This window comes from Canis lupus, chromosome 37, assembly GCF_011100685.1.
Source record: "Canis lupus familiaris isolate Mischka breed German Shepherd chromosome 37, alternate assembly UU_Cfam_GSD_1.0, whole genome shotgun sequence".
NCBI classification, from domain to species: Eukaryota; Metazoa; Chordata; class Mammalia; order Carnivora; family Canidae; genus Canis; species Canis lupus.
In genome coordinates this window covers 6555796-6573060 of record NC_049258.1, presented here as the reverse complement: position 1 = coordinate 6573060, position 17265 = coordinate 6555796, and the positions used below count along the sequence as shown (strand labels likewise).

Here is a 17265-nt window from a genome sequence, read left to right as displayed (position 1 = left end):
TAGCACCAGAGGAGAATTGCTGAACTTTTCACTTTTCTGTTCTGGAGGCTGTCTTTTGGTTAATAAAGTTAAAAAATGATTATATCCTGTCTTTAGGCTACAGAATTGAGGCTCTTAAGTCCAAATAGATATTGCCACAATATATTGAGCACTTAGTGTGTGTGAGGCAGTATGTGCTGAGCACTTTCTGTGCACTATTCCATTTTAACCTCTGAGCCACTGTTTGAGGCTAATACTGCTATTAATCCTAATTTAGGAAAAATGATCTTGGAGACACTAGGTAACAAGCCTAACACGCCACGGCCAGTAAGTGGAAGAGTGTGGAATTCGAGAACCTGCTCTCTTAACCACCGTGCTCAGCTGCTTCCTTCAGATCACATGAGCACCCTGATGGATACTGTTCAAACCAATAAAATGGCTCTACTTTTGTGTCTGTGCAGACAGAAGTCCCAATAAGTATAAAAATGTTTCCCAGAACAGAGCAGGATAAGCATTTTATCTTATAGTTTGAATTTTAAAACTCATGTTCTTCCCTTTCTCTGAAAAACACTGACAGTCACTATTGTGAGCTAAATGCTAGTAGACAGTCTGTGGATTGGGAAATTAGATGGGAGATTAGAATGTTACTGTTTTCCCTAAATTATCTTTGTGATTATAAAAGATGATCACATATAGAACATAGTACCTGGACTGGGAAGAAAGTGAGCATTTTATGACCTATTAGTTAGAATGTAGACGAGTGATCCTCAGATTTACTGGGCATTCACATCACTGGCAGTGCTTGTCACAAGCATCTGTTCTAGAACCTCGTGTCCAACGAGTCCGAGGAAGCCTATGTTTGTGCCTAGAAATCTGCATTTTAAAAAGAAGATTCTGATGCATGTGGTCTATACAGCACATGGAGATTGAAGACTGGGGCTACTTTACTATCTGGCCTCTCCTTGTGGAAAGCCAGCACTTCTTGAATAGTTTCCTTTGAGTTCTTTCCTATTCCAAATTCTCCAATGAGAATTTGTGCTACTTTGTAATACTAATTCTTAGAATAATTGTACTCCAGTAATTATAATAATAAAGGTCAAGTTTAATTTAATAATAATGAGTACGTTTGGAGGAATTTTCGATTAATTGAATGAATCAGTTGGGTACTGATTTATGCAATTCTTACAGAATATGAGGTTGCTTTAATCAATAGAGGGTAAAAGCCCCAAATGATTTCAGTAATAGAGTAAATACCTCCAGGACTGAATACAGCCTTAGGGACATCCGCCTGTGGTACATGTCTTGTTAATACTTGCATATTATTACTTGCTAGTGATTATACCAATATATTTATTCTACCCAAATATATACTGAATATATTTCAGTGCAAGGCACCTGCCAGACTTTGAAGAGAGTACAGAAAATTGTGTAAGACTGCCAGACTTTGAAGAGAGTACAGAAAATTGTGTAAGACTGAGGCCCTGGTCTAAAGCAACTTACAGTTTGTAAAATTTGATGTTTTTTTTAAATTTTTTTTTAATTTTTTATTTATTTATGATAGTCACACACACACACAGAGAGGCAGAGACATAGGCAGAGGGAGAAGCAGGCTCCATGCACCAGGAGCCCGACGTGGGATTTGATCCCGGGTCTCCAGGATCACGCCCTGGGCCAAAGGCAGGCGCTAAACCACTGCGCCACCCAGGGATCCCAAATTTGATGTTGTTTATGCCTGCAAGGACTCTGGATGGTCACAAACAATTACTTTTCCATGACTAATTTATGACCACTTAAATGCAGTGCACATTTGAGAGAGAAAAAAACAAATATTAAGGGCAATAGTTTTTTTTTAAAGATTTATTCATTCATTTATGATAGACATGGAGAGAGAGAGAGAGAGGCAGAGAGACACAGGCAGAGGGAGAAGCAGGATCCATTCCGGGAGCCCGACGCGGGACTCCATCCCAGGACTCCAGGACCGCACCCTGGGCCAAAGGCAGGTGCTAAACCGCTGAGCCACCCAGGGATCCCCAAGGGCAACAGTTTTTAAGACACATGCATCCTATTTCTTCTTGTCTTTTCCATGTGCCACAGTTATGTTTCTACCTCTTATCACAGGGTTGGAGTGGCCTTTTGTGAAAAGAGAAGGTCATAAAAAGTAGAAATAAAGTGACTGCCAATGCCATCTCCAATTTCCTTCTGTGTGACATCTCATGACAGTTCTTCCCCCTTGTTATTTCCATGATTGATATAGCACAGCCTCCTGTGGGGTGTAGTCCGACAAGGTCTACAGTCCTAAGACTGAATGCTAACTGGGCTGATGCCTCCATTCAGGAGAAATGCTGGAATCCTCACCTGTGTCTATTCATTAAAAAAGAAACAAAGGCTTTGCAGGAGCACTACTCACAGTGTGGCTCCTGTTCCTGTCTCAGCCTGTAAGCTTTTGTCTTAAGACTGTTATTTATGATAAGAGTAAGCATCCAGAAACTTTTAGATGGGTGTCTGGGCAGCTCAGAGGTTCAGTGTCTGCCTTTGGCTCAGGTTGTGATGCTAGGGTCCTGAGATCAAGTCCTGCTTAGGGCTCCCCGTGGGGAGCCTAATTTTCCTTCTGCCTACATCTCTGCCTCTTTCTTTGTGTCATAAATAAATAAATAAATAAATAAATAAATAAATAAATAAATAAATAAATAAAATCTTTTTAAAAAAAGGAAAAGAAACTTTCAGAGCAATTTGATAGTCATTACATGCCTGCTAAATGTAATTAATAATAAATATTGAGTTCATAATTTCTCTTTTTTCATTTTATTATTCTACTAATTACTTTTTATTCTATTTTTTAAAGAGAGAAACGGTAGAGGGAGAGGGAGAGGAAGAAAGAATCTCCAGCAGATTCTATGTTGAGTGTGGAGCCCGAGGCGGGGCTTGATCTCAAGACCCGAGCCAAAACTGATGAGCCACCCAGACATCCCACTTTTTATTGTATTTTATAAAAGTATTGACTCATGATGGATTTGAAATAATGATTTTTAAAAAGTTGGTCCTTCACCATAATTTGAGAAGTGCTATTTAAGTATCTTTTCTTTTTTTTTAAAAAAGGATTTTATTTATTTATAGAAATGATTTATTTGTGAAAAAGACAGAGATAGCAGCTGAGAGAGCACAAATGGGGAGGAGAGAGAGAATCAGGCTCTCCACTAAGCAGGGAGCCTGATGCAGGACTCGATCCCAGGACCCCAGGATCACAACCTGAGCTAAAGGCAGACACTCAACTGACTGAACCACCCAGGCACACCTTTAAGTATCTTTTCTTGATTCAGAAAGTGTTCACCTTCCCTTCTCCCATATTAGTTTTTTTTTTTTTTTTTTACTCTTGTACATTTATATCAGAGCAGGACCCTAGACATTAAATTTTTCACCAGTGCGTGATACTGGAAAAGAGACTTCTTTTAATTACAAAAATCATTAATTTCCTAAATAGCCATAAAATTACTCTTTCAAAACCAAGTTAAAGTGCTTCCAAGATTGATATTTTTTAAAGAGAAATGCAGTTTTAGAAAAGGAAATGGTCTTTTTAAAGCAAAACTTTGTTTATCCTGAAGTATTATATTAAATTTCTATTGATGTATTAAGCAGGTTTGGCAGGGTAAAACTTCAGAGTTAAAACATTTAAATAAGGAGAATTAACATTTAAAAATATTTATGTCAGCATGCTTGGCCGATGCTGGCCAATGACTAAGCTGTGGCCTAATAAAAAATAGGTGAGCCAGACTCTTAATCAGCTCTGCTGACAGATCACTGCCCTTGACTCCGTGACCTTACCTATAACGTGAAGCTGCCTATCAGATGAAGGGGTCAGACCAGATGAGCCCTGAGGCCTTCTCTACTTCTAATATCCTTTATGCCTATGAAGTTAATTCCACAATCATTTTAGACTACTTGTATTTTCATGAAAGTTAATTTTTGGAAATTAAGTAAGATACTCTCCTTTGTATACTAAGTATTTCTTGATACAGTCCTTTCTTACCAAGTTAGATGAAAACTATGTAATTCATTTCCTAAGCAGATATAAGCATAAAAATGAAGAAATGACAAAGTCAAAACATTTTATAAAAGTAGGTAAGCAAAAGTAGTGGTTATTCGAGGCATCCTTGGGCTATGACAGTGAGTGCTGGTATGAGAGACAAATGTGATGAAGTTGGCACTCACCACAGGGCTTGTGTAGGGTTCACATGAAAAGAGATTTATTAGGGGCACCTGGGTGGCTCAGTGGTTAAGCCTTTGGCTCAGGTCGGGATCCTGGGATCCAGCCCTCATCAGGCTTCCTACAGGGAGCCTTCTTCTCCCTCTGCCTGTGTCTCTGCCTCTCTCGGTGTGTCTCATGAATAAATAAATAATAAATTCTTTTAAAAAGAGAGAGGGGGATTTATTAGAAACCCTATCCACTTCTTTTTTTCCCCTGACCAATGAACTCGAATCTTTTCTAATTTTTTAGGTGTAACTCAGATGTTGGTCAGGGCCTTCTAAGCAGCAATAACTGGCTGCAAACTACGTGCCATATCTCGTGCAAAGTCTAGTATCCTCCCAATGATTCCAAAGAATTCCTGGCGACTTGAGTGTTTGGTTGCCTGGCTCCACAAGCCTGCTCCTGCTCTTTGGTTTCTGCACCGGCTTTCCCTTCTTCCCTCCTGGCTTTCTGACTGTTCCCGCCCAGATGTACATCTTGGCCCTGGGGTGCAGGGCCCGAGTCCTCTCTCTGTTCTCACCCCTTCTTTCCTCTCGAGCTCCAAATGTTGCTCACTCTTTCATGCCAAAAAATGCAGCTCAGTACACCCCCCTCCCAAATTATCTGCAGACCCACCATTGCATAGCATGAGCTGAATACAGAGGCCTCTGATTCTTTCAACAGGACCTGCCTTCCATAGACGACTCTTTGGACTTAACACAGTACTTTTTCATCCTGGTAAATAACAAAATTTTATTTTAACCAGATTTGATAACTTGCAGTTTGTGGTAATTCAAACAAGGAGCTAGACTAGGGGGCTCTGCAAACTTTTTCCATCAAGGGCCAGATAGTAAATATTTTAAGTTTTGATGGCTGCGTGTGGTATCTGTCACAAATACTCGACTCTGTTGTTAGAATTCAAACACAGCCATAGATAATACGTAGACAAATTCACAAAGTGAAGCTGTGTTCCAATAAAGTTTTATTTGCAAAAAGACAAAACTTTGTGATTAAACAAGTTTTAGAAGTATTGCATGTTTAAGAATATAGACGTTCCCCCTCACAAACTCTTAACAGTATTTATATATAAACTGTAACTGGCATGTAAATATATATTTTCTTTGCTTAACTTATTACTTTGTGTGAAATGCAAATCATCCTTAAATGTTCCTTTAAAAGTAAAGCCTTTCCTAGGTAATATCTGATTCACCTACTCTGAATTAGTCTAAAAGTAATCATATTTTGTTATCTTAAATTTTTTTTTCCCACGAATTCATTGATCTTACGTCCAAATAGCGTAAATGTGTGAAATGTTCCTGTATATTTTGTTTTGTTAGTCTATTCTGAATATATATAATAAGTAATGCAAAGCAAGAATCTGTATAAGTACAGTAAAATAATACACAAGGCAAAGGTATTAAAATGGTACTATATAATGTTATTTGCTGTGAATATGTGAAAAGGATACGATACCACTTTTTATAGTATTGCTTTATGGTGGTTATCTGCAGCCTTTTTGGCTATATCTCTGTAGACTTTTTCAGCATGCGTCTTCAAATGTGCATCTTATTCATTTATGGATTATATACAGGAACTACTATTATTAGCTAATATTTGAAGTATATCACAATATACTTAGGGTGAGGCTTTTCATTTATCATAGTCTTACCTAACTGTGTAGCTAATAGACTTACTGATGATTTTCCTCTGTTTTGACCAAGCTCTTGTCAGATATGATTAAATTTGTCATTATTTTTATCTTCTAACGTGTAGAAAGCTTTTACTTGGAGTAGAAGTGTCAGCCCGGTGACTCCACATTATTTACACTGGCATTTGTATTATCGTCTTTAATCTGAAGGTTCTTGCATAAATCTTGCCCATTGTAGGATGTTTTTAGTCTAAGGGTACATATCACAATCTGTAGATGGACTTGGCAGGCCCACCACTGTGCATTTCAGTGCACTTGGAGCAAATGAATGGAGAAGGCAAGCCTCACCCCCTCTGCTTGTGGAAACCCTACTTTTCCTGGAGGGTATCTGGGATAGTGCAAGGCAAGATCCTCTGTGGAGTTGACTGAGGGCACAGTGCCAACCCAGAAGTTAAATACCAGCTAAAATGCTTTCCTTTTTAAAGAAAATAAACTTAAATGGAGGTCCCAGTAGTTTCTTCCCACATCTCAATAGATTGTATGTATCTACAGAAACCTCACAATTTTTGAGGCCAAAGTTAAACTAAAATGGGACGCTTGGGTGGCTCAGTGGTTGAGCATCTGCCTTCGGCTCAGGGCGTGATCCTGGGTCTGGGGATCGAGATCTGCACTGGGCTCCCTGCAAGGGGCCTGCTTCTCTGTCTATGTCTCTGCCTGTCTCTCTGTGTCTCTCATGAATAAATGAATAAGAGCTTTAAAAAAAAAAAACAAAGTTAAACAAAAATATCATTTTTTTTCTTATTTAAATCTTAACTTTTATATGGTGGTTTAGCTTTACTTTTGTTTGTTTTTTGTTCACACAGCTAGCTTTTAGAGCTTGCTAGCTTTTAGAGTCTGGCTAATATTTATTCACAAGTGTATGTTAAGAATACACATACACGTTTCACTCTAATATGAGCTCCAGGAATGTTACTTAGTAGTCATTACCTTATTGTCTTGCTGAGGATAGGTGACATATATCTTTTTTTTTCCTTTTTGATAGTTTTAAAGAATTATTTGTTTGCTTGGGCCCTATGAGTATATTGTTTATGGCATCTAAATGGAGCATCACACTATGTTTAAACTGTATTCTCTAATTTACAAAACTAATTTTTTTGCTCTCATTCTACTGTCCATGTTAGCCATTCATCTCAATGTGTTGCTACTACTGATGCATAGAACATTCTTCTTATTTTGTTATTTATGTCCCTGATACAAATGTTAATCTTAAGATTTTAAATGATTTACTATCTGAGCACCTGTATGTATCTGCATGATAAAGTAGATTGGATAGTTAAGGCCTGTGAGGAATATGGTGGACAGGGGTAAGTTCTTGATCCATGAAGGGTGGCAGGAGTGTGGCACATTTCATTGCCTTTCATTGGTTTATTGATGCCACATTGAGAAGATGTTTATAAAGGAGTCCCAGTAACTGGTTCTAGGGATATCTCTAGAAGTAAAGAGAAACAACCAACAGTCACTCCCATCTTAAGAGAAGCTATATCCTTTTCTCGGTGGAACAGAAGAGTGTCCTCAATCCTAGCCATACAACAAAGTTACAGAAGCTTTACAGAAATTCTGAGGCCAGTTAGAATCTCTGGTGTGGCACCAGCCATCTGTATTTTTTTTTTTTTTTTAAGTAGGCTTTGGAGCCCAGTGTAGAGCCCAACAAGGGGCTCAAAATCATGACCCTGAGATTAAAACCTGAGCTGAGATCAAGAGTCAGATCAAGAGTCAGAGCCACCTAGGCACCCCAGCCATCTGTATTTTTAAGAGCTTCTCAGGTGATTCCATTATATAGCCAAGGTTGAGAGTAATAGTTCAAGAGGCTTATAAGCTGATTAGGTCAACGGAAGGAAAATAAAAAGTGTAAGTCTCAGGAAAGGTGAGGGAACTCAATAGTAGAAAAGAAGTTGCCCCACTATAACATGGAAGAGGTTGGGGGAAACACAGAACAATTTTGTAGCTTCAAGTTGAGGTAGTAATAGACATCTTCCCTTGACTGCTATTGATCGCACAGTGAGGGTTAAGATGTTGGCGGAGACAAAGATTTATAAATCGATCCAAGAACGTCCAAAGGGCTTTGAGGCCTTTGGCTTTGGAAGATGGAGGCTTATTGACAAGCACCTCCAAGTTTAGATGATCTTTGGGGGCCTTTTGACTTATGGATATTTTACCCCAGGTGTGCACTTGCACGGGGTGCTCTCATTTGTCCTAAGGGTACTTTACACCCTAGTAGGAAACCTTACACTTAGAAAGTTTACTTGGTTTTATTTTTATTTTTTTTAATTTTTATTTATTTATGATAGTCACAGAGAGAGAGAGAGAGAGAGAGAGAGAGGCAGAGACACAGGCAGAGGGAGAAGCAGGCTCCATGCACCGGGAGCCCGAAGTGGGATTCGATCCCGGGTTTCCAGGATCACGCCCTGGGCCAAAGGCAGGCGCCAAACCGCTGCGCCACCCAGGGATCCCGCTTACTTGGTTTTAAAGCTGTGCCAGGGCTCTTGGCCTAACACAGAAAGATAAATGGATCTGCTTTTGTCTGTGCCACTCTTTCGATCTTTATCACATATTACCTTGCTTTTCTCAGAAGAACCTACATCTTGAGCCAGCCTGTGAGGGCACAGAGCCTTCCCTTCCTGTGGCTCCAGGGTCTAGTGAAGCGTCTTCTATCCAATCAGTGTTGATTGAGCCTCTGTCAGTGACCCCTGCCAACTCTGCCTCTGTTGTAGGAAGCAGTGCAAGTATTGATTAAGCACTCGGCTGACGTCAACGCGAGGGACAAGAATTGGCAGACGCCACTCCACGTGGCAGCTGCCAACAAGGCTGTCAAGTGTGCAGAAGTGATCATTCCCCTGCTGAGCAGCGTCAATGTCTCCGACCGAGGTGGGCGCACCGCCTTGCACCACGCTGCTCTGAATGGCCACGTGGAGGTGAGTGCCCTCATCACTGGCGCCAAGCATTCTCCCTACAGACTCTCTGGGCCCCAAGTGGAAGCCAGGCTTACGCTGAGGCTTTCAGAGAGCATGATGCTACCATCCACACACCCAACCTTAGGCAGCGACAGCTAGTTTTAACTGTACAGCCAGGGGTTGAAAAAGGAGCTGTCACCTTGGCCTTTTCCTCTGACACACGTGCCATGGGGTTGTCTGTGACATCAGCTTCCTACTGTGTTTGAATTCCAAGTCACTGACCTGCCTTTATATTGGATGTTAATTTGACTCAGATTATCTGCATGTTGGTTTTCTTTCAGATGGTCAATCTACTCTTGGCCAAAGGAGCAAACATCAACGCATTTGATAAGAAGGACCGGCGTGCTCTGCACTGGGCGGCATATATGGGTAAGAATTCCATGAATGGAAAGAAAAATGCAAACAACTGTAACTAAAGAAGCTGTGAGCCTGTTGCTAAGCGTGTAGGCTTTCTCTTGGGCAAGCCTGACTTCTTTCCAAGGTTGGGATCTAACTGAGTTAAGATTTGGGCCATTTTACTGGCATACGTTGAGTGCTCTCGTTAGACAGTTGCTCTGTCAGAGGTTTATTTACCCCACAGAGAGGAGGAGGGATGAATCATGGCCTGGACCTCATTGAATGTGCTCCAATCTGGACTGGAAAGCAGCACAAACGGTGCTTCTTCTAACTTGTTATGGCAGCAAAATGAAGTATTTAAAAAGAAAAAGGACTGGCTAGCAAAGCAAGGACATGAATGCCATTTGTCCTTTTATTTATAAATATTTTGGAAAGAAACAAAAAGGAAGGAAGGAAAGCCCCCTGGCTGTTGTGTAGGTTGAAGTGACAAGGGTCACCATGGATTATCCTGCTACTCTACAGCCGACGAAGCTGAAGTTTGCGGTTCTTGCTTCTGCCAGCTTGGGTGGGAGAAATGAAGGAAGAGGTTACATTGCTGTGTTTTTCTTTTTCACTTTTGTTGGCACAAATACCACTGATACATGACAGACCTCATAGAGTTTATTCTCAGTGTAGATTGGTGAGGAACAAAGAACTGAGATCCTTCCTTTGTGTTTCTAACTGGAGAACATTCTGCAATTTGAAAAGCAGATTCGATTCTATCAGCCCCAAGTTATAAACAACCTGAGTGCCCATCCACAGGAGATTTTGTTGGTGAATGATAAAGATCTGCCCGATGGGACACTATGCACTAACCACGGTGATGATGTCATTAGTATTTATTAGCATAGAAAGACTCTGTGATATGTTAAGTAAAAACAGATCATAACACAGTATGGATACTATGATCCTCATTTTTGTAAAAAAAAAAAAAAAAGACTGCAATAGAGACAATCTGGAATATATTATATGCTGAAATGTTAGCTGAGTATCTCGAGGGATTGGTGATTATGGATGGTTTTGGTTTCCTTTTAACACCTTTTTGCCTTTTCTGAATCCTTTTTAACATGCATACGGGGCTTTTATTATCATAAACAACAATAATATTAATGGTGGGGAGGAAAAAGAGAGTGGGTTGGGTAGGGATGAAATAAATTAGGGGGCCATAGATGAGTCTGAATGGATATTTGGGCTTAAAAAACCAGAATCTTGAGATTTTGCAACATCATCACTTTTTAAAGACAACATGGACTTTTGAGCTGACTGAAGCAGATAAGATGTCTGCGTGGTACCTATGGGACTGGAGTCAGGGGACATTTGCCAGACTGATGTTTATGCAGAGCACACACCAGACTAGTGTGAGATGGGACTCAAAGAACCTGGGGTTTCAAGTTTGTTCTTTGCTGATGCACAGTTAAAACATTTGTGTAGAATTGCTTTAAAGAAGTAAAGTCATTATTTTGTGTGTCATCGGGATACAAATAGGAAAAAATATATAGATGACTATCTTTAAAGAATAAAAACCCAGACAAAAGACAAAAGATAGCACCACTTAAGCTTAAGATAGCACCACTAATAATTGAAAATAATTTTTCTACATACATGTCTTAGGGGAAAAAGTCAAATTTTAATAAAACAAGCCATGACCAAGCTCTGTCTCTCTCTCTCACACACACACCCCCAACTCTCTCCCTCGACACCCCAAACACATTTCTCTTCATCTCTCTTTCTCATACACACACACACACACACACACACACACACACATTCACACCCCACCCCCTTCACATCTTGGAGTTAGTACTTATCTTCGACCTCTCAATTATCAACCACATTTACAGCCATGACCCAAAGCATCAAACAATCTTCAGTTACAATATAGAGGTCAAATACATTTTTCATGGTATATATAGTAAGATAGGGTACAAAGGAAATTATTCTAGAAAATATGCCCACAAGAGTTGAAACTGGAAGAGTTTCTGTTTAGCCAGTAATTCACAAGAATATTTTTAGGTTGAACCATATGAAAGTATCATTTTTGTGGTTCAAAAAGAGAAAAAAAAAAAAAAAAGGCCAAGCAGCAGCGATCTCATATGATTTAACACTAATGTGAAGTTATTCTGATTAATTGATTTTTTCTTTCATTAATTTTTCCAAACCAAATTGTCCTTGTTGGACTTTTCAGTAAAGAATGGCAACTGCTTTTAAAAGCGTTGCTTTCATTTTAACATAATTCTTTTATAGGCTATGGCTCTAACATATTAGCAGGACCTTGCCCTTATTTAAAGTGTTGGTGGCACTAAAAGCTAATGGTGATCATTTAAGTGGAATAAATCATCAAATTATCCTAAAAAGGTTAACCATGTTTTCTACTGCTCTCTTTGTGAAGGCCACCTGGATGTTGTGGCGCTGCTCATTAACCACGGTGCCGAAGTGACGTGTAAGGATAAGAAGGGTTATACCCCCCTGCATGCTGCAGCCTCCAATGGACAGATCAATGTTGTCAAACACCTCCTGAATCTGGGTGTGGAGGTGAGCTATGATTAATGCATCAACTTGTGGTATTTTGTGGGTTTTCTATTGTCCTGAAATTAAATCCTGTTTGCATGTTAATTCAAGAGGGTAAAAAAAACCACCTTATCTTCTAGCATCATATCTTTTAGAGTTTACAGGGGCAGTTGATGAAAGGCAATGGGGACATACAGCAAGTCATGAAAAAAAGCAGAAGACAAGCTAACTTTCTGTATCAACATAGCAAAATATTTAAATTTATATATTGCACGTAATACATATTAACCAGTCATGTTAGATTTGGGTTCTTCATCCGCCTTCAGCATTTACCCTTCTAACTTGTGGTGTACCAGGTGTGGGGCACCTGGGTGACTCAGTCAGTTTAGCATCTGATTCTTGATTTCGGCTCAGGTCATGGTCTCGGGGTCCTTGGTTCAAACCCTCAACGGGTCCTTGCTGAGCGTGGAGTCTGCTTAAGATTTTCTCTCTCCGTCTCCCTCTGTCCCCCCCAGTACCCCCCCCCCCCCCGCCCACAACAAGTGCAGTAAAGTGGCTCTGATGATTTTACCTGCTCTGTGTTGGATTCCTTTGCAGATCGATGAAATCAATATCTATGGCAACACTGCTCTTCACCTGGCCTGCTACAATGGGCAGGATGCTGTAGTTAACGAGCTGACGGACTACGGTGCTAACGTGAACCAGCCCAACAACAGCGGGTTCACCCCTCTGCATTTTGCCGCTGCCTCCACACATGGTGCTTTGTGTCTTGAACTGTTAGTAAACAACGGGGCAGATGTTAACATCCAGGTATGACACTCCTAGTCTCTCTCTGTGCTATGTTCCTTTGCGTTGAGCCAATGTTTGAGCAAAATCAACTGTTGTCAATGACGTCCTGTTTAAGAATGGGAACTCTCAGTACCTTGGCTCCCACAGCCTTGTCCTGTGCTACAGAAACTTAGCTTTGTTTTTACTGCAGAAGTGGTAGGAGCAGCTGGAAGGCACTGAGGTTCTAGCCACAGCTTTTGGGAGCTTGGTGAATGTTGGCAGGACTTACTGAGAACTATCTGGTGCCCTTTGTTTGGTTCTGAAAGAGTGCTCCAACATGAGACATGAGCTCTGCTCTCAAAGAAGTTACAGTACGGTAAGGAAATAGTGTGCTCAGGTTCTCATGAGATGAGAGAACGTGATGAGTGGCATGGGAGAGTCAACAATTGCTTCCTGCTTGAGGATCAAAAATGAAGCTTGCTTTTGAGCTGAGAGTTGGAAGATTGTTATCAGTTGAGATGAAGAGGGCTAGAGAGAATCCGAGAGCATTCCAGATAGACAGAACAGAGGGTTTGGGAGTTCCAGATGGGAAAGGCTCTGGGGATTCTGGGCTAGCAGTTAGCTCACCATAACAGATGACCAAGAGAGGCCTACGCACGGCCCTCAGCATCCAGGATGCACCGCTGCCACCGCACTCGGACTGTGATGGAATGTCCTCACCTGCGCAGGTGACCTTGTCCTCACCCAGCTGCCCTTCTCCCCAGCACACAGGAATCCTAAAGCAAGGCCCTAGTGTACTCTGCCTCTGCTTTTGAAAAATGATTCTTTCTGAGGTTTAATTCTAAGAATATTGGTTCAATCCATTTTAATGACCTTTCCTATTCACTATTAAAATCTTTTCACATTTTTTCCATATAATTTCTAACAGTGGGGAAGTATGAGATAAATTTTCAGAATAGTGATTTATTGTGTTTAAAGGGAGCATAGATTGTATGAAGGAAAGAAGCCAGAAACAAGCTGAAATGGGACCAGATCAAGGAAGAAGACTTATCAAAAAAAAAAAAAAGACTTATCAACTGGGTGAGGAGTTTGGGCTTCTATAAGCTGTAGGGACTGCTAGTCAGTATGGAGGTCATGGGATCCCAATTGAGCATTAGAAATAGTAATCTGGCCACAGAACACCAGAAACGGAAAACAATTATATGTGTGATAATGTAAACATTTTAAATGTTTATATGGCAAAACAAAACAAAACAAAAACCTCCCCAAACAAAAAAACCTATGTACATATACAAAATTGTATTCATATACAAAATATAAATTTGAAAGAGGAACAACTCAGAGAAATTTTTCTGCACTAACATGATAAGCAAAGAGTTAATACATTTACTATATATAAAGAGCTCATAAAAACCAATAAGAAAAAGTCTGATAACCTACTAGAAAATATGTGTAAAGTGCCAGTCATAAGAGAGAGAAAACAATATTTATTAGATCTATGAAAAATTTTCAGTATCCAATAGTAATTAGAAAAAATGCAAACTAATACACAAGTATATTTGCCTTTAAGATTGGCAAATATGAAAAAGGCTAATAATACCTAGTGTTATCAGTGAAAAATTAATATGCAATAAGTAAATATGATCTAAATTTTTAATTTAGGAAAGTTATGTGTCTGTGTATATGCACAGAAAGAGAAAAATACTTGGAATATACCTATATATTATCACTGCAGAGAGGCAAAATGTGATTTGGATTTTTAGTTTCATTTTTGTATATTTGTTTTAATCTTCTGATTATGATATGTGAGCATGTATTATTTTTATATCCAGGTGGGAAAAAAAACTATTTTCATTTTTCTAAAGAGAAAATCCAGGTATAGTGGACCTAGAGAGAGGACAATTGGAGAATAACTAGAAGTCAGTAAAACTGGTTTGGATGAGAGGTACTGAGGACAGGGGAGTAGGGAGAAAACAAAAGAGAGAGGCTCTGCAGAAAGAAAATTAATGAAATTCGGTTGGATTGGAGTTGGAGAAGTTGAAGACAAGTGTAAGAGCTGAAATCTGGTTCAGAGGGAACACAGCGTGGGGGTTAAGTGTTCTGTTCTGAGGTTGGGTTGCCTCAATTCCAATCCTAGCCTTGACTTCCAGTAATTACACAATCAGAAACAACCTCTCTGGGTGTCTATTTATCTGTAAAATTAGGGAAACAGTGGCATCTTCATCATGGAACCATTGTGAGGATTAAACAAATCATCTCACATTAATTACTTAGAACAGTTTCTGCCCCATGGCAAGCACTCCACAAACGACTATCGTTATTAGGAGGGATGTCAAAAAAAAAAAAAAAAAAAAGGAGGGATGTCAGGAGAAAGAGTAGGCTTAGGAGGTAAAATTGGGGGATCCCTGGGTGGCGCAGCGGTTTAGTGCCTTTGGCCCAGGGCGCGATCCGGGAGACCCAGGATCGAATCCCACATCGGGCTCCCGGTGCATGGAGCCTGCTTTTCCCTCTGCTTATGTCTCTGCCTCTCTCTCTCTCTCTCTCTCTCTCTCTCTGTGTGACTATCATAAATAAATAAAAATTAAAAAAAAAGAAGGTAAAATTGGTAAGTTTAGTTTTTGTGAAGGTGATTTTGAGCCTTTGGTACAGCCAGTCTGAGGAGACCAATAATGGAACATGCGATCTTCCAACATGGGAGAGCAGAAGAGGATGGAAAAAAAAATTTCAGCTGCCTCATTCACACAGAGGTGATGCATAGTGGAGGCTGAGAGAAAAGGATATCACCCCAGGAGAGAGTATGTCATAGCCTGAGTAGAAAAAGGGATGAAAACAGAAGAGTCAGAGAAGATAGAAAGGAAATGGAGGGGAGTATAATGTCTTCATGGAGGTGGAAAACAGGCAGAAATACAGTAGGATAGATAGAATTTTGGAGTTCCATATCTTGCAAGAGGAGCCCATCCAAGGTCCTAATGCAAGTAAGGGAAGGTCTGAGGGGGCATCAGAGAGACCAAGGAACTGTAAACCAAGGTGGGAAGAGTCTTTGTACGGTGTTGAAGTCACAGGGGATTGTGGTGAGAAGGCAGGAGGTTAACAGGTGGCCAAACTGGCAATGTCCCCCAAACCTGTGACACTTATATGGTCATACTGGTGTCTGAAGGATATCCTTCAATTCTCCAAAGAAAGGAAAAGTATTATTGACGTTAAATAAAGCAGCTCCCTTCACCAGGCTTCACTTAATTAATTCAAGAGGTTGTCTGATGCCCTCCATTCCCCTTTTGAAGATATGCCGACTGATATGCTCGGTGTTGGGGGGGCAGAAGGCTAGAAGGCCACTTCCTGGCACACTACCCACTTCCTTCCACTAGTTAACTGACTAGTGTTCAATTCAGATTAGCTTAGGGACTCCAATTATATATGGAGTTTATGGTAGTCTTCTCTCCCATAAAATGGACCTGAAAAGCACGGCTGCTTCATTTTAACACTTAATTTTTCGCCATAGACTGCTAATCATCAATAGAATGAATTTAGGGAAGGCTTGGGGGATGTTGGAGAATGAGGTAAGAAGACACTTAGAGTGGAAGACATGAATGGATTTCTGACAACGATGGTCAAGGAAATTGAAACACTCCATTTAGTTGAAGGATTAATCTTCCTTGAAGGATGCTGAATTTCTGCCCTCAAAGATACTACTATTCATAAAATATTCTTAATCTTTATTAGTTTGCCTTCATGACCATGGCTGAGCTGTGCCCACCTCCTTAGAAGGGCTTCTTGCAGATAAACTCAGAATGGATGTAAGATCTAAATGTGAGACAAGAATCCATCAAAATCCTAGAGGAGAACACAGGCAACACCCTTTTTGACCTTGGCCCCAGCAACTTCTTGCAAGACACATCTATGAAGACAAGGGAAACAAAAGCAAAAATGAACTATTGGGACTTCAAGATAAAAAGCCTCTGCACAGCAAAAGAAACAGTCAACACAACTAAAAGACAACCTACAGAATGGGAGAAGATATTTGCAAATGATGTATCAGATAAAGGGCTAGTATCGAAGATCTGTAAAGAACTTATTAAACTCAACAGCAAAGAAACAAACAATCCAATCATGAAATGGGCAAAAGACATGAACAGAAATTTCACCAAAGAAGACAAACAAATGGCCAATAGGCACCTGAGAAAATGCTCTGCATCACTTGCCATCAGGGAAATACAAATCAAAACCACAATGAAATACCACCTCATACCGGTGAGAATGGGGAAAACTAACAAGACAGGAAGCAACAGATGTTGGAGAGGATGTGGAGAAAGGGGAACACTCTTGCACTGTTGGTGGGAATGTGAACTGGTGCAGCCACTCTGGAAAACTGTGTGGAGGTTCCTCAAAGAGTTAAAAATAGACCTGCCCTACGACCCAGCAATTGCACTGCTGGGAATTTACCCCAGAGATACAGATGCAGGGAAACGCCGGGACACCTGCACCCTGATGTTTATAGCACCAATGTCCACAATAGCCAAACTGTGGAAGGAGCCTCGGTGTCCATCAAAAGATGAATGGATAAAGAAGCTGTAGTCTATATGTACACAATGGGTTATTCCTCAGCCATTAGAAACAACAAATACCCACCATTTGCTTCGACATCGATGGAACTGGAGGGTATTATGCTGAGTGAAGTAAGTCAATCAGAGAAGGACAAACATTATATGGTCTCATTCATTTGGGGAATATAAAAAATAGTGAAAGAGAATAAAGGG

At 40.3% G+C, this 17265-nt stretch overlaps 1 protein-coding gene across 15 annotated transcripts in view; it reads left to right on the top strand.

Moving 5' to 3' along the window:
* Positions 1-17265, top strand: part of ANKRD44 (ankyrin repeat domain 44) — a 365215-nt gene that overhangs the window by 171566 nt on the left and 176384 nt on the right. For all 15 annotated transcript variants that reach the window (XR_005385154.1, XR_005385155.1, XR_005385152.1 and 12 more), the window contains exons 5-8: positions 8621-8821; positions 9142-9229; positions 11625-11767; positions 12341-12553. Coding sequence is in view for 11 of the 15 variants with exons in the window: in XM_038585235.1 (XP_038441163.1) it covers positions 8621-8821; positions 9142-9229; positions 11625-11767; positions 12341-12553 (645 nt within the window). In the remaining 4 variants the exon portion in view is untranslated. The remainder of the gene's footprint in view (positions 1-8620; positions 8822-9141; positions 9230-11624; positions 11768-12340; positions 12554-17265) is intronic.